The 18,912-nt window shown below is 35.4% G+C and overlaps 1 protein-coding gene across 2 annotated transcripts in view; it reads right to left on the bottom strand.

Moving 5' to 3' along the window:
* The window catches only part of LOC125230562, a 107,472-nt gene that overhangs the window by 31,463 nt on the left and 57,097 nt on the right, over window positions 1–18,912 (bottom strand). For both annotated transcript variants that reach the window (XM_048135754.1, XM_048135753.1), the window contains exon 3: window positions 3,291–3,427. In XM_048135754.1, coding sequence (XP_047991711.1) covers window positions 3,291–3,427 — 137 coding nt within the window. The remainder of the gene's footprint in view (window positions 1–3,290; window positions 3,428–18,912) is intronic.

Raw genomic sequence — 18,912 nt, forward strand, 5'->3', positions numbered from 1 at the left:
CCTACATCTCGCCGCAGTATAATAATACTACGAAAGCGTTTCCCTGCTAGAATTAAAGACTGAATGCGTAACCTACTGACTATTCAGACAGCGGCGAATACTAAAAAAATAACTTTGAGTTTGTTGCCAAAGTATTAGATAGTTTTTAAGCAAATGGATATAAAATATTAGTCTTGTTCTTTTTTGTTGCTAAGATAGCTTAGATAAATAATACACTGCATTAAACTGATGTAGAGCTATTCTATGCCATATTAAGTACGTTTTGATACATTTTTCCAGTTTTTAATTGTAAACTTAGAACAACATTTGTACCATTTCGGTTACAATTACGCCCCGACATTGTATAAAAATCATCTAAGACCGTCATTTACGACCCTATCAAGTCATGGGTGTAAAGGACGTTATAACATTTTGACGTGTCCTTTACAACCATCTATCTTCTAAATCGTTCAGTTTATCACTACGGTTGCTACACTAGGTTAAAGATACTCGTAATCTGCATATTTTTCTTATACACGTCACAAATATAGGTCAAAAAAACAAAAAAGTGGGTTTATCTTTCTCTTGGAAACCTGCATTACATGTCCTTTACGACAATTGAACCCAAAGATATCGATTACAGTTGCGGATAAAATATTTTTAGTGCTGGTCGTAAAGGACGAAGAACAAAAAAACTTGTCCTTTATGCCCAACTTTATCACACTGCTATAGAAAGTGATCCTTAGAAAGTAAGGGCTTAAAGGGCAACAATATATAACAAGGTGACTTGCGACTATATTTTTATTTGTAGATTTCCTTTACGACACAAATAATAATTTATAATTAATGACTTGATATTTACGCCCCTTCAGAAAAGCTATTTTTGCAAGTCCATAGTAGAAAATCTTGGTCGTAAAGGCAACTTTTTAAGAGATATCGAAATTTTAACTACACAGATCGATAGCGCTTGAAATTCTGAACAAAACTGTATATATAACTCATTTTCGCCAAAATGTCCTTTACGCCAATTGAACCCAGAGGTATCAATATGTACGAAATGACTTTGCACTCTTGCGGATAAAATGCAATTTTGCTATCTGTTTTCGAATAGCAAAGAAGTCATTACCAGTTGGTGTGTTGAAAAGAACCTTTATTCATGATTGAATTTCGATTATTAGTTTCCAGAAATTTTCTTAGTTATCAATCTAACACAGTATAAGTAGTATGAAAAGTGCGAATCCGATATTCATTGTGATTACTTTCTGAATGGAATAAAAAAAAAGCTATGCACCTTCACTCATGGGGATCGACCTTTTACCGTCGACTTACTGGGTCAGCGTAATAACCACTGGAGCGTCGGTGCACCTCGCAATTAAATCGAAACGTCCCTTGGGTGTTGTAGTCACTTTATATGGTCAAATTGGTTCAATATATGTAGCTACATAAGAAAATAAAGTTTCTTTCTGTGTAGCACGTTTCAAACTTTAATATAAAAAATAGTTTTTTTTTATATACTACGTTGGTGGCAAACAAGTATACGGTCCGCCTGATGTAAAGCGGTCACCGTAACCTATGGACGCCTGCAACTCAAACAGTGTCACATGCGCGTTGCCACCCCATTAGAAACTTGTACACTCCCTTTTGCTGTGTTAAGTACACAGCAAAAAGGAGTGTACAAGTTCCAAGGAGGGTTCGGGTTGCCGACGACTCAAAACTCAAAGGACAATAGACGGAACAAGTTAGTTCCGTAAGTCCTCCCGTCATCAGCACACCGCACCCTCGTTGAGCTCTGGCAGCCTTTACTAGATAGGTGATTCTACTAGGTATAACCGTATATATATTATATATATATATTATGAGCCTATTGTGTCCCACTGCTGGGCAAACGCTTCTTCCTCCATTCTTCTCGATCTTGAGCTAAAACTGGCCAGTCTGTCAAAAAGGAGTCCAAGTTATCCCACCATCGTCGGCGAGGTCTGCCGGATCCTCTGTTCGACTCATGGGGCTCCCACTCCGTGGCTATCTTGGCCCACAAGTCATTCGGCATACGGCAGACATGTCCAGCCCAGTCCCACTTAAACTGGGCCGCTTTTCGAGCTACATCAATTATCCGAATTTTTGAGCGCAGCGTGGTGTTTCGGATTCGATCCCTTAGTTTTCACACCTAATATGTATACGAACGTCGTATTTGTATACGAACGTCGCTCATAACACCGCAAGCGCCATCGATAATAAGGTCCCTTTACCCAGATAACGTCACATATACAATTTTTTTGATATTTATGTTTCATTTTCATATATCTAATTTTTGCGGAAGGGCGGTTATCTCTTAATACAAGTATCTTGAATACTTACAAAGAGAAGCCGGCATGGATATGGAAATGTTATATTTAGTTATTGAATAAATTTTATTTTATTTTTATTTTATTTTATATCAAGATAACGATCGGCTGTACCATTTTTAAACATAAATGTTAATGTTAATGTGTAATGTATTTAAAAGTAGGAATTTGGCTGATTTTCAAAATCACACAAACACAAACATCCATATATGTTGTCATGATGTAAAAAGTTTCAATGTTTAAGTTCATATAGAGCTCATTGTATGAATAACTGAGTCGTTTGTAGACATTGAAGTGCATTCATAGCATATTATTCAAGCACAGCATTGACGACCGGTCTGGCCTAGCGTGTAGTGACCCTGCCTGTTAAGCCGCGGTCCCAGGTTCGAATCCTGGTAAGGACATCTATTTGTGTGATGGGCACTGATATTTGTTCCTGAGTCATGGATGTTTTCTATGTATATAAGTATGTATTTATCTATATATGTAAGTATATCGTCGCCTAGCACCCAAAGTACAAGCTTTGCTTAGTTTGGGGCTAGGTTGATCTGTGTAAGGTGTCTCACAATATTTATTAAAAATATTCTTTATTTACATGAACATAGTTACATAATTATATAAAAACTAAGACTAAACTTAAAGGCTAGCTAATGTCTAAAAAAGGCCCTTGAGGCATTGTACCAAGGATACTAGTGACATTTCCTCGCTGTATCGCAATGTTGATACGTTATGCGAGGAAGTCGCCAGCTCTTCGGTCACCAGTTACCTCAACCAGACGCTTCGCGATTTCTCACTTTCATTTATTTATTTATATGCTGACGACTTTGAACATTTGAATTATCTGATACTTAAAACTTGATACCTTTTAAAATAACCCTTAACATTTGGATACGGGATCATATCTCCCAGTTTCGGTAACATGATCCCATCCCTTGAGAACGAACCGTATCAATGAACGATCAAACATACCTGTATGATATCCCCATAGTTTCCTCCCGTGGCGGTGAAGTTGAGATGGCACACGAAGGGCAGGTGGTCCTCGCGCGGCCGCCGCACTTCCAGCTCGTAAGTTCGACCCACGTCACCCATGTAGGTCCTGTTGCAGGCTGTAGGAAAAACAGGTAAGTTTAGTAAATTGTTCTCTAAAATAAATGTCATATAAGGGATTTTTGCGAGAGAATTCACCAAAAATATTTTTTCCAAGGTAGGTAAATTTTATGTTTTTCCTGATCAGAATCATGAGCCCTTTCGATCTAGGACAAAAATCAAGAGACAAAAAAATGGTCCCAAAATTTTTATTATTTTGCATACTTTCCACTTTGTAACCGCTGTACAAAGTGTTCGAAAAATAGTAAGGAAGTGGAAAAAATAATTTGGGACGCTTTTTTTGCAGTAGGATGGAAAGGGCTCGCGATTCTGAGTAGGAAACACATTAAATACTTTCATCTGTTAAGTTTCAAGAAAAAAAAAGTTTTTGAATCTTTTTTCGCGAAAATGCCCATAAGTGTATATTTAGTCTGTACGGGGTGGACATACTGAGAAAATTTTACTGTGGAAGTTATTCCAAAACCGTAAACAAATCTGTTTCATTAATTTTTAGGGTTCCGTAGTCAACTAGGAACCCTTATAGTTTCGCCATGTCTGTCTGTCCGTCCGTCCGTCCGTCCGTCCGTCCGTCCGCGGATAATCTCAGTAACCGTTAGCACTAGAAATCTGAAATTTGGTATCAATATGTATATCAATCACGCCAACAAAGTGCAAAAATAAAAAAATGGAAAAAAATGTTTTATTAGGGTACCCCCCCTACATGTAAAGTGGGGGCTGATATTTTTTTTCATTCCAACCCCAACGTGTGATATATTGTTGGGTAGGTATTAAAAAATGAATCAGATCGTTTTTTGATAATATTAATATTTTCGAAAATAATCGCTCCTAAAGGAAAAAAAAGTGCGTCCCCCCCCCTCTAACTTTTGAACCATATGTTTAAAAAATATGAAAAAAATCACAAAAGTAGAACTTTATAAAGACTTTCTAGGAAAATTGTTTTGAACTTGATAGGTTCAGTAGTTTTTCAGAAAAATACGGAAAACTACGGAACCCTACACTGAGCGTGGCCCGACACGCTCTTGGCCGGTTTTGTTGTATTATGTTTCTTAAAGGAAAAGTATAACTGTCTGACTAAATCGCGCATAATGGCAATTAAATAATGCCTGCTTGTGAGTTTTATGGACTACAGTTTAATTTATGGTTTTATTTAGTGTCTTACTCTTATACTCACAATACATGTAAAAGAACGTGAGCGTACATAAATTACTTTTGTATGAACGATTCGATTCGATTTCGATTCGGATATGGAACACGACATACGACAAACGAGTACAGACTAAATAATATATAAATAACTTTGAAAACTTCACTCGATGCCAGAAAAAACACAACAGTAATTTTCACGTTGATTTTGGTATAAAAAAGTGCTCTTTATAAATAATAATGTATATTAACACAGAAGCTAAACATCCCGCATATTCCAGCAAATTACAAAACAAACACAAACACCAAAAATTAACATCTAAAAATGTCCACGGCCAAAAAACAAGCCAAAAATTATGCAGCAGATAATAAATAGGTGTGGGCTACCTGTGTTGTTAATCCTTCATACACAAAAATAAGGAAATGAGAAGTAAAAAGATCGGTATAAAGCGCGGAGCCAACACAATGGGGGCGGCCATATTTTTACATTCTTTTTAAATAAAAAAACCGCCTTTTGTCTACCCTGACAGCGCATTACATGGCATAAGTGTTCACTTATCCGTTAAATGTTGTTTGCTTTGATATTCTTTTGTTTTTGCTTAAGGGAAACACGCCACGGACTGTTTGATGGTTGTCGTGTGGGTGTCTTCGTGTTAAGTGCTTTTTGGTATAAATTATTCTGTTAAGGTTTGTCAAATCGATGGAGTGACTTTTTTTATTTGTTGTTTATTACAAGATTTACAAGGTTCTTAAGTTTGTTGTCGGAAATGTTATATTTATGTACTTGTTAACAAATAAGCATGATATAAAAACAAAAACAAAAAACACAATATCGCGTGTACCAACTAAATGTGTGAGCAGATTAACCCAGAAAGTACCATCAAGCTCACTGAGAACAATTAAAACAGTTTACTTTTTATGTGTTTCATCATGTCAGGGAGTTTATTTATTGTTAACTGTTTCATGCCTACAAAGTTTTAATTATTTCTTCATATCAACTTTACTAGGCCATTTTTTATACTGTGGACTTATTGGGGACACCTTACACAGATTAACTCAACTAAAATATTACTTACAACTTAAATAAATTATTATCCACCGAAGGTTTTAGGCTTCTTAAGACATTTGTCAAGTCTCCATTTCTTATCTTGATTATAATCCAACTCTTTTATATTAGCTAACATTACCTATTTAGGGTTTACTTATTCATTCTATCAAAACAAAGCTACCTCCACACTAACATCGACGCACAACAAATGGTCCATTTTACTAGAGTAATGGCTCACTTAGACGCGCGTATGTAGAACTTGCCTTGGGCTTGTTAGTGTTGTTAGATATTTCTTTGTCATTATCTTGCAGCTGCGACGTAAGGGGCTTTACGAAAAGTTTTCTGCTTGTATTATATTCAGGTACCTATTCATTCTTTCATAGAGATATGATAGTAACCTAATTAAGTGTAAGTATATTGTATTTATTTGCATAAAATTGTCCTAGTTTAGTCAAAATTATTTACGTTGTCTTGACGTGTAGTTTCGTCCTTTATCAAATAATTGAAAGTACCTAGTTTTGACGGTTTTTCTAAATGAATACTTTAATTTTTATGCTCTCATACAAGAAACTACAGTCTTTCACATTTTTTGGAGACAAAAATAAGTTAATATTGACTAATATATAATTTTGACTAATTTATAAAAACGTTCATTATCCATTCTGCGGGTAGCCTGATGTTGAAATAATTGAAAAAATAGTTTGTACTTATTTTAGTTCATTAATATCTGGACGACGCTCGGGTCTATTTTATTATATCACGTCTTTAGATAAAAAAAAACTCTTATAAATGCAAAAAAAAAACTTAATTTCTGGCCGGGATTCGAAACCCTGATGTGTTTGCGAACATTAGACCGACCTCTTACGACTGAGCTACACCCAGCCTATCCGCGGTTGGCGAAATTAACGACCATATTTGGCGTTTACTAACGCGAAAGAAAAACGAATGAAAACTCGAAAATTCGCGTTTTCCGGGATCTAAAGCTGAGCTGGATCGATTTTTCAGCCCCGAAAACCCCCACATAACAAATTTCAGCGAAATCGTTAGAGCGGTTTCCGAGATCGTCGGTATATATTATATAAATAAATAAATATACAAGAATTGCTCGTTTAGAAGCATAATACTATAGGTACCTATAAGGTATAAATATAATACGTCTAAAAATACATAGCTAATTTTAGGTTTGATTACAAATAATATTGATTTCAACTGTCACATTATGACACTAAAAGGAAAAATGGAAAAGAACATGAAGATAACACTTGACAAACAAGATAACACTTTAAATTGTAATAGTAAGCGCACCCACAATCCATCAGTACTAGTTCTTATTCATTTACAGCGTATTGCTGTAATGAAAACATAAAATGTGCCAAAAAAAGAACTTCCGGCACTTCTCCCTAACATGCCCATTACGGAGCATATAAAAGACATTGAATAGACGGAAACTAGACGGCGCGGACAAAAGTATTTGCCGGCGGTGGCTTAAGAGGGAAAAGAACGGCCGCTTTGCTTTATTAATGTAGTCCCGATTATCCTCCCTGGATATTAATACATCATGGAACATTATTCATGCAATCTGTTATGTTTTAAACACAACTATTGAGTATATTTTTTTTCGATTTTTTATTTATAATAATAGTTACAAGCATTTAAAATGTGTACGAAATCACATTGTAATCTATAATTATTACATATTTACATTTTATACATAAACTCAAGCTTGTATTCCTAAAACTACACAAATTGAAGTGCTACTCTTATTAAATTCAGGGGTAGTAAGTAGGTGTCGAAATGCGAGACCACGACGATGACTAATATGGTATAAATAAAATATAGTTTAAAAATATTACTAAAATTAAATCCACTTTTTGTGATTATAAATAAATAAATATGTCCATCAAGTTGTGTAAAATTATTGTCAATAATATCGATATTCAGAGAGGAAAATGGAGACTATGTTTGTATGACAAACTTGCTTCCAGTGGTCCTGCGTCTTTAGCGGGTATAATTGAGACATCTTAGCGAACGCTATTAGGAGCTCCGCTGAATGCTAACAAAATTGTTCTTCCAAACTCCGCCTGGCCGAAGTGACTATCGTTAACGATACGTGGCGATCGAAACGCAGTCTGGATCTGTCGCACCACTACAGAAGTGAGAGAGAGCTACCTACGATAACGCTTACGAAGTGTAAGCGATTGAGATATTTGCTAGGTACTTGCAACGCGCGATGCCGTGTGACGAAGCCGAAGTTAGTGTGTTTATTTTAGCGTAATCCTGTGCAATCAAAAGGAGTTATTTTGAAGTTTGTACCTGAATCAAGTTTGTTCGCGAATACAATTAAAAGTTTCATCGATAAACCTTTCTAGAGGTATGTAAATGTTATAGGAATGAAATTGCATTTAAGGTACCTGATATGTAAAGAAACCTCTCGATTAGACCGATGTATTAGAAAAAGTAGGTAAGTTTCGTCTTGGCTGGTCGTCAATATGACTAACAAGTACTTTATGAATTTTATGATTATCGTAAATAAACCCTGAGCTGAGAATTTATAGACTAGCGACTGAAAAAACCGAGCAGTTTTGTTTCCGCGCAATTATTTCCTTTGAAAACACGTTTTATTAGAAGAAAAAAAAATTAGGGAATACCTACGTAGTACAGATGGAACTACCCCCAAAACTATAGCTTGTATTACAGGTACTAGGCGACATTATACTTATAAATACTTATCAACCATGACTCAGGGATGAATAATACGAATAATATTATATACATATAGGTATGCCTATTATGCTTTTCGGTGAAAGAAAACATCGTGAGGAAACCGGACTAATACCAATAAGGCCTTTGTTCGCGCTAAACGGAACGTATAAAGCCGACTCCCGAACGAATAGAGCGACGTCACTAACCAAGTGTCAAAATTACTCCACATCATCGTACAAGTGTCAATACCTACTTGTCTCTACGAGAGCGAACAACGGAACTTTGCGTGTCATACAAATTTTGTACTTTTTTATATAGATTTAATTAAATAGTTGCAAGTTTAAACCACGACTTCTTTTTGTTTGTCTCATCTTGGACAGCCTTAGTTACCCTTCGGGTTGGAAGGTCAGGTAAAACTAGTGCCTACGCCAAATCTTGGGATTACTTGTCAAAGCGGACCCCAGGCTCCCAACCGTGGCAAACGCCGGGATAACGCAAGGATGATCATGATGAGTCATCATCATTAATACGCATGCCTATGCCTATTATCTGTTCTTCAGACAAATAAATACTCTTACCTGGATTCGAACCCAGGACCGGACAAAACCAAATCACAGTATGGATTCTAAGCCAGACTGATCCTCGCCAATAATATACCGAATCTTTATTTCCAACGATATCTCTGTCGCGTCTATTTTACAAAACACAAAATGTACTGAAATCTACTTACCCGCGTGTACCTAATTCTTCAGGACTGTAACACACATCACGTATGCCTTGCTAATTACAAACAAACTTCGAAGCCGGGCATTAGTGAAATTGGAATTATTCTCGCCCCATTTTACTGCTTTCTGGCAATTTACGTTAAGGTAATGTTGTTAGAATTTTACCGAGTGCTCGCTATTTAATTAAGGAGAACATATTAAATGCAGCCGGGTTAGTAAAATACCTTTGTATACAGATTTATCTTTGTATCTCTTAAGCGCTATTACATCTTTCTCCGAATTCAGTCTTTAAACTCTGTGCTAAAAATATGTATTCGCATTTTTTTAATAACGAGAACTTAATATTCTAAAATGTGGATCACAACTGGATGAGATTAGCTCAGGACCGGGACAAGGGGCGTACTAGAAGATTAGAGGCATATTATGTTTAGCAGTCGACGATAAAGGGCTGATATGCTGATGATGACGATGATTTATACTAAAGTTATTATTGGACAAATTGACGTGACAAACGTGAAAAGTAAAATAAGACAGAAGTCCAGATCATAATAGAAATAAAATAATAGAAAGAGACAAAAAGTAGCCTATGTCACTTTTCATCCCTTCAGCTATCTCCACTTAAAATATCACGACAATTCGTCACTCCGTTTTACCATGAAGGGCGAACAAACAAACAGACACACATTTTCCCATTTATAATATTAGTATGTATGATCCGGGTGCGAGTCCGGTGAGTCCGGGATCATGTAATATACAGGGTGGAAATATCGAATGCCACATGGATGGCAACTACCTTAAATATTGTAAATAGCACATTTTGTGTCAGGGAGACTTTCCTTGGTTTTTAAAAACAATAAATTCTGCATTTAAGGATTTATGAAAAATCGCTTGCCTCAGTCGGGACTCGAACCGGTCAAATGTGACAAAAAATAACGTGCCAAATAATGTGCCAAATTTTCATGGCCTTCCGTTATTCTGATTGTATTTGTTATTTAGAGAAAAATGAACCTTATCAGTAACCCTTTCAATCTGCATCATAAAATACGGCACGTTATTTTTTGTCACATTTGACCGGTTCGAGTCCCGACTGAGGCAAGCGATTTTTCATAAATCCTTAAATTCAGATTTTTTTGTTTTCAAAAACAAAGGAAAGTCACCCTTACACAAAATGTGCTATTTACAATATTTAAGGTAGTTGCCATCCATGTGGCATTCGATTTTTCCACCCTGTATGTATGATCCACGAAGAAGCATGCCTTGATTCGCGCGTTATCGTTAATGGCAGGGTACGAGTATATACTTACAGGAATTCGTAATTTCAAGCATAAAATATTTATAATGGTATACCTACCAATAATCTCATTAAGTCTTATTAGATTTACTTTTATCTGTTTATAATGCATCAATGTTAAATATTAATTCATACGAAAACTAATTACAACACTGTCTACAAAAAGCAAATGCCTGCCATTTTAACAGCGCAATTTTAAATAATAACAATATTTGCCCACTCCCACTTAGCGAGTCAACCATACAATAAAACCTCCTTTAATTACAACGATGCCTGAAACGAGCTTTCGCTTTTATCGCTCCCACGAAGGTGGTCATTAACCCGAAATATAGCTACAATTAACAAAAAAACCCACGCTCCCTTTAATAAGGTGTTAAGTTTACCGTGGCGCTGTTCACTAAATGGACGGACATTAGTCACGAAATGTACCTTTATTTATGTGTACCTATGTGCTTGTTTAAATATAGATACACAGGTGTCGATATTTCTTAGTCAGTAATAGTTTTAGATATTTATTTTCGCCTGGAGCGATTAGTTGGCGAACGCGCGTACAGATGTAAATAGTGCGAAAAAAAATTCCTTGGTATTCTTATGGAAACCTACGAACGTCTCATGCTATTTCAGTCAGCCTCTGTACAAAAAGTACTGTCACTATTTGAACTAGCATGTCAAATACGAACGTTTCCGGAAAAATAGAAAGGAAACCCTTTTCGTACTACATCTGTACCTACCTAATAGTTAACTACCGTTGACCGTGAACTCTGTAAGTGTTTCGAAACGTCGGGATTAATTTTATGTGATGTAAGTTGTTTCTATGGTTTCTATTTCAAGAGTAACTATTACGGTAATCGGCGGCAAATATTTGAAAAGTCTTCTTAATAAAATATAGGAATATTTACAAAGAGCAAAAAACAAATCCTTTCAGTCCGTAACCATTTTAATCATTATTTTTGGTTACCAAAACTGAGCCAACCTTTAACCCGTTTTCGTTGGCCAAATGCAGACTAATTTTAGAGTCGGAAAAAACTGCAGCCGTAGTTTTAAACGTACGAAAAAAGGTAGCTAGTAAAATTTATTTACGCCGGTAAAATTGAAATCGAAGCCACCGGACGCATGATACTTCCTGTTGCGCAACTTTGAGCCAGTTTATCTCCATACAGGATGTGAAAAACACTGTAAAAAAGTGACAATCGGAATGATAATAGTTTTTAAATGGAGGTTTTTAGGTAGGTTATGGGTCGGTTGCACCAAACCGTCTGTCACCTTTAAAGCGTTCGTTAAATTATATTGTTTGGGAAGTTCTATAGACGTCTGCTGCGTGACGATTGATGTGTCTGTCAAATGTGGTTGATGAAACTAGCCCTAACAGTTTCCTTTTGTAATTTTGTGCCTGAAATTGTTGTTCATGCAGCTATGACAAGAAAATGTATAATAGAGAGTCGATGGATATAATCGATACATGTATCTTCTAATAATTTTGAATATTTCACGGGTGGTCTCACTAGACTCATTTTTTCCGGGGTTTCCCGTGATCATGATGTATGAAACTGCGTCAAAATATTTAAAACTCGATAAAAAACTGAAATGTATAATTACGTAAGTATAAGGTATTTTCTCTTTATTTTTACTGCGTTTGCTATTCAAATGTACATACCTACTTATTTTTTCAATATACTTAAGATACAATGCTAACTACAAAAAAAAAACCGGCCAAGAGCGTGTCGGGCCACGCTCAGTGTAGGGTTCCGTAGTTTTCCGTATTTTTCTCAAAAACTACTGAACCTATCAAGTTCAAAATAATTTTCCTAGAAAGTCTTTATAAAGTTCTACTTTTGTGATTTTTTTCATATTTTTTGAACATATGGTTCAAAAGTTAGAGGGGGGGGACGCACTTTTTTTTCCTTTAGGAGCGATTATTTCCGAAAATATTAATATTATCAAAAAACGATCTTAGTAAACCCTTATTCATTTTTAAATACCTATCCAACAATATATCACACGTTGGGGTTCGAATGAAAAAAAAAATCAGCCCCCACTTTACATGTATGGGGGGTACCCTAATAAAATATTTTTTCCCATTTTTTTATTTTTGCACTTTGTGGGCGTGATTGATATACATATTGGTACCAAATTTCAGCTTTCTAGTGCTAACGGTTACTGAGATTATCCGCGGACGGACGGACGGACGGACAGACAGACATGGCGAAACTATAAGGGTTCCTAGTTGACTACGGAACCCTAAAAACACTAATTACCACACTTTTAATAAGTACATCATATTTTATGTTTGAAACGAGTCTGCAGGTAAAGCTTAGCGATATTTTTTCTACGACGTTAGTTTACATTCAACGAATTCAAGCGAATAAAAATTGCTCAAGCTAAATCAACCGTGTGTTGTTGCCGCGATACCGATCAAATTTTGTCTCATTTTTTCTGTTCAGTGAAAGTAACTAGGCACAGCACCCTTAGATCACAAGATTTTCGTATATACTTGGTAGGTAATACTAATATACAAAATTTTATAAATTGATATTAAACTATGAATTCTAAGATAAGTTCTTACAAAGTAAAACTGCATAGAGGTATTTCCATTTAACATGGCGAATTAAGTCGGGATTACTAACGTTTTTTCACGATTGCTAATTGGTCGTTGATGGTCCACAGTTAAGTAAAAACGCTCGCAAAATAGACGTTTACTTAGGAACGACTAGGCTTGACTCAAGGGACAGTAATGGAAAGAACCGGAAATCTAAGACACTGAGAGTTTAAGACAGTAGTCACGTCTCACACTTGAATTTAATACTATGTCATTCGGGGTCTAAGTTCTTAATATCCTATTATCTTTGAAACACTAGTAAGACTATCCAGCAGAAAATGTAACCACTTTTCTTTTAATTTGGCTAACCGGTTAACATGTTACTTCTTTAGATTGATTTTTTTTTTCACGGGAATTTTAACATTAAAAAACCGGCCAAGAGCGTGTCGAGCCACGCTCAGTGTAGGGTTCCGTAGTTTTTCGTATTTTTCTCAAAAACTACTAAACCTATCAAGTTCAAAATAATTTTCCTAGAAAGTATTTATAAAGTTCTACTTTTGTGATTTTTTTCATATTTTTTAAACATAATGGTTCAAAAGTTAGAGGGGGGGGGACGCATTTTTTTTTCCTTTAGGAGCGATTATTTCCGAAAATATTAATATTATCAAAAAACGATCTTAATAAACCCTTATTAATTTTTAAATACCTATCCAACAATATATCACACGTTGGGGTTGGAATAAAAAAAAATATCAGCCCCACTTTACATGTATGGGGGGTACCCTAATAAAACATGTTTTTCCATTTTTTATTTTTGCACTTTGTTGGCGTGATTGATATACATATTGGTACCAAATTTCAGCTTTCTAGTGCTAACGGTTACTGAGATTATCCGCGGACGGACGGACGGACGGACGGACGGACGGACGGACGGACGGACGGACAGACAGACATGGCGAAACTATAAGGGTTCCTAGTTGACTACGGAACCCTAAAAAATGAGTACTGAAATTATTATAAGGTAGGTATTTTTATGTCTGTCAATTTTTATACCTATATTGTTATTATGTTAGGTACGTGTTGACATTCATATTCAAACAAGCCCAAAAATGGCCGAATTTGGCCGCAAAGCTTCTGTCATCGTCCGTTGACGACCCAACCCTACTCCCCCGGGACGCGGCATCGTGGAAACAGACAGTAATCTAGTTCTTTCAATCCCCTTTGTGAGGACATCTCGAGGTCTTTTGTGTAAGACAATTATCGTTCCGGATATTTCTAGCGTAAAAACGTATTTTACGAGAACAGAGGGTAGAGTTACTGATGGTTATGGCGCATTTGAGAGTTTATTAGTGAGTGCGGGAACGTAGGAAGTTTTTCAAGGGCGCACGTACTGTAAGGTATGAAGTGGGCTAGGAAAACTTTAGTACTAAAATATGAGGGCTGCTACTTATGTTTCCGGAATGGAACACTTACAGGCACAATATCAATGAGTGTTTATATAACTAATAAAAATAGAAGGCTAACTGTGTTTATTCTTCTACAATCTTGCTGATATTTATAATGTTATTGCATAATAGTTGATTAATCAATTCGTCTTTTACAAGAACCGAGGGTAGGGGAGATATTGATGGTTATGGCTCGCATTTCGAGACTTTATTAGTAAGTGCTGAAAAGTAGGAAGTTTCTCAAGGGCACCCGCTGTAACTAATAACGAAAAGGGCTAGGAAAACTTCAGCGCTTATAATAAATATAACCCTTGCTTGCTTTCCAAGAAAAATATTGTTGGTTGTTATTTAATTGTTGGCATATATTACCTCGAAAAGCACTAGACTTATATTGACCGGGATATAGACCATGATTACCTTTTTGATTTTTTTGTGCTGCCGATATTTCGACGCAGTTGCATGCAGTCTTTTTCTAATCCCCCACTTCCCTAAAATGGGGGATGGAAGTTTGTATAAAGCATTCATGCAATTTAACGCGAGCGTAACCGTGGGCAAAAGCTAGTTTATATGTACAAGGATCTGCAATTTTTATTGGAAATAAATCCACGACGAAGCTCAGACTGAACACATAACAGCGAAACGTATAAATATAACAAATATGTTTTGGCCGACCCAAGGCATAACTTTGCCATATTAATAAAGCGTGTGTGATTTGCGACGATAAAAGTGAAAATGAAATATCGAATTTTGTTTATAAGTAAATAATAGAAGAAGATCAAGGTACCTATATGCTATTATATTATTTGTATGATAGTCCTAATGTAGGTACCTAATATTTGTTATGCTGTTAGAAATGCGAGGGTCGATCCATATAAATATATTATTTTGAGCTGTAGTTCTTAACTTTGTTGAATTGGAGTAGGTACTCACATATCCATCACACACAACACAACACAAGCCATCTTCAGCTTACCGTGGGACTCCGTCAATCTGTGTAAGAATGTCCTATAATATTTATTTATTAGTAGTAGTTTTAATTAGGCAGCCTTCGTTTTTTTTAAAGTACAGTATTCACGAATAATGTGGATCCCTAACATTTAGGATTCTAGTCATTTGGGATTCTACAAATTTTGGCTTCTGTTCCACGCACCTATGATCTGCAACACAATTGTTCCGTGGTGGGAAAGTTTAGGTACATAAAACAGTATATAATAATTTCCATCCCAATGTATGTTAGTGAGTTATAATTAATCTACACAGGACACAACCGGAGGCCCTGATTGTCCGAGGTCGATCATCGACGGATTACTTGGACCGATTAGATTACCCCACCGTGCGGATTATAGAGCGCCAGCTCAATTCAATCCTGTACAGGTGACTTGCTATCTGAATTTAATTTAATCGCTTCTGGCACATAACTACAATATCCTGTTATGTTAAAATATACAAGTATGATGCATATACTAAACAGCTAGTGTTATTTAGGTATCTATTTATGCATAGTCAGTAAGTCATCAGTTAGCGGATGAAGCAAAGAGCACCAAGGTATTCATCTCTCTGGAATATTTTAAATCTACTTACTATGTAAACTACATTCTGTGGGGGATATCCCACAGGTCTAACACTATATAGCAGAGATCTATAGCACAAGGAAACCAAGAAAGTGTACACTAGGAATTTATTCAATTTTTACATGAGAACTGTTATTGACCGACTGACATACAAAACGTAAACAAACATATCAAAGTATCGGTTTCTATACCAAATACAAAATAATATTTATTATGACAGTAAGTATTCCTTCAACCGTCAGTACTGTGGCCTCTTAGTGCGTTTTCACATTATACGATCCGATATCGGATGTCGGAAGGATTTCAATGGAAAAAATCCAGGATTATATCGGTCCTACATCCGAGTTTTTTTTTTAGTATGAATAGGTAGACGTTTGACCACGATCACACCTGGTGGTAAGTGATGAACTCGATTCTATCGAACATCTCATTATCATTATATTCAATATATTCGATCACAAAGTCTCTCTTAAAATCTATTTATGTCTTCTACTGAATAGAGATCTCTCGCTATGTCAACTTATTATCATTTAGAATAGTAGATATTTTTGAAATGCTGCTTCACTACTTTTGATTTTAGGATTGACAATGATTGCATAAACGTAATAAAGTAGATACAATATAACTATGTAGTACCATAAAGTAGTAATACTTTATGTAAACACTAATATGTACCCTACTCACGCATTGCATTACATTTCCTTTTCAACATCAAAACCAACATCTTACGAGTTAGTAATCCAGGAAAATCGATGTATGAAAATGTCTCCGCGCTTAGGAAATTTGCCACGAGCGCGATTCTATTCTTATTTGAGCCACATAATACACAAAAGGCTGAGGAAGCCGAGTTGTCCGCTGACACAGCCTCTCCGTAGCGACTCGAGTCGACTGACCTTTTTAGGGGTACGTTGAAAATAGAAATGACTGGTTATACCTTATTCTTGTATAGCTTCCAAATAATTGGGTTACGGCTCATTCAAAGATGATCTTTTGTATGACATTTTTGAAATATTGAAATAAATAACCGTTTACTTCAATATAAAATATTAATTTGAATATAACTGAATTAAGTATCTTTCATAAAACGACATTTTCAAGAATTTGAACTAAATATTAGCAAGAATTGTTAACACAAAGTTAAATCGCTAGCAGTTTTGTAACGATAAATCAAGCATGAAATTTTAATAGAAAAATATTTTTTGTTGTTAAAATACACAAACTATACTTTTAAGCGATAGGTACCTAATTTAAATGTGGAAAGTTAAAAAAGTTGTTTTTTATACAGATTGTATGCTTAGTCGTCGTTACAAAGCTGACAGCGGCGACTGAACTTATTGTTTACAACTATAACGCTAGTTGTGAGACCCAATTTCTATAACAGCCCAAAAACCAGTACAACTAACTTCTCTACTCTATTTATTGCACCCATTTTTTTTATAAATATGTATATTATTCGTCTTATGAAAATGTTGCAGTACCCATTGATATTCAGTCGGTAAATAAAATACATCATATCTATTGACAGACTGGACCCTTCGCCTCATAAAGCACTTTCAGTATAAAAATAGAGTATAAAGATGGAGGGGGATATTAAAATATGTTTGAATAACCCTCCTTACCAAGTAGGGTATTATTGAATGGTAATAATAAAGATGTATTTCGCTGAACTGATTATATACATCAGGGTACGTAGCCGAAAGGCACAAACGCTCACGAAACGAAACGCTCGTAGATATCTATCTCTATCGCTCTTGCGTATTGGCGGGACAGAGCCAGTCAGTTAGAATTTCGTGATTCAAGATATCAGTAATAGTACATTGTGCAACAAGGGAGGTAAGGGGGTCATTAAATACGAGTGTCCTGATATATTCACGACAGCCGCAGGCTGGAGTGAATATAGACACGAGTATTTAATATCCTTACCTCCTGAGTTACACACAATGTTTTTCATCACATTTGAGAGAAAAATACAAAAAAAAGTCATAAGGCAAAACCTTCAACGCAACGACGGCGCAAAGACCAGTAGTGTATTTTCATCTATATCAGATTATTCACATTAAATTCCATTGTTTTTGATAACAAACACTTTTTGAACGAAAACAAACACGAAAATCCTGAATATAAAGCATATAAATCATATAATTGAACTAAATTTTTACTTATTTATTTCATTCATTAATTTGGTCTGTTGTACTCTCCGTTGCTAGGCAACGGTGGGCGCCTCGCGCTGGCACGCGGTCAAGCGCGAGTCGAGAACATATTGTCAGATTGTAAATTATAACGATTTATCTGAGTTAAATTTACGAAATAAATGCAAAACACACTGAAATAATTCTAAAACATAAATAAATTGCATTTTTCATACCGTACAATATCTTTTGTAGCTTAATAGTCAAATTTTGGTTGTGCAACAAAAATCCTTGGCTGATTGAAACATCCTTTGCCTGAAGTATTGTACGGATTGTATTAATTTTTAAAACTAAATCCATTATTCCCTTGGGAATAAAATAGTACATTATGCTTCAGTACACGTAGACGCAATGAGACCTTTAAACAGCAAATGTGATGAAAAATACTTTTTTTCTCTTTTTATCCTTTATCAGTAATATTTATAATATATAATTTCTATAATAAGTAACTTATTCGAATTTAATATATTATAAATATTATTGAATTAACCTAAACCTATTTATTTATTTTCAAAATTTATTATTTACCTAATGTCTCGTACCATCGGTCTACCATACATTTATTGTTTTAATGAAAATATTACGAGTTAATTAACCGCAACATACAAATGTGTGCTACAAACACGCATTGTTCAAAATGTAGTTGTCATTATTAATTTAAACCAAAACAGGGACCACAAAGGAGTACGTAAGTTTCGCACAACTCATGTTTAAAAAGGCATAAGTGATATATGAAACCAAACTTTATACCTGGGGCCCATTTCACAAAACTGAAAGTTACAAGTTACAAGCAGAAGTCTCTTTCCAACTTGTCATATTAGAGATTGAATACC

This window comes from Leguminivora glycinivorella, chromosome 10 (assembly GCF_023078275.1).
Source record: "Leguminivora glycinivorella isolate SPB_JAAS2020 chromosome 10, LegGlyc_1.1, whole genome shotgun sequence".
Taxonomy (NCBI): Eukaryota; Metazoa; Arthropoda; class Insecta; order Lepidoptera; family Tortricidae; genus Leguminivora; species Leguminivora glycinivorella.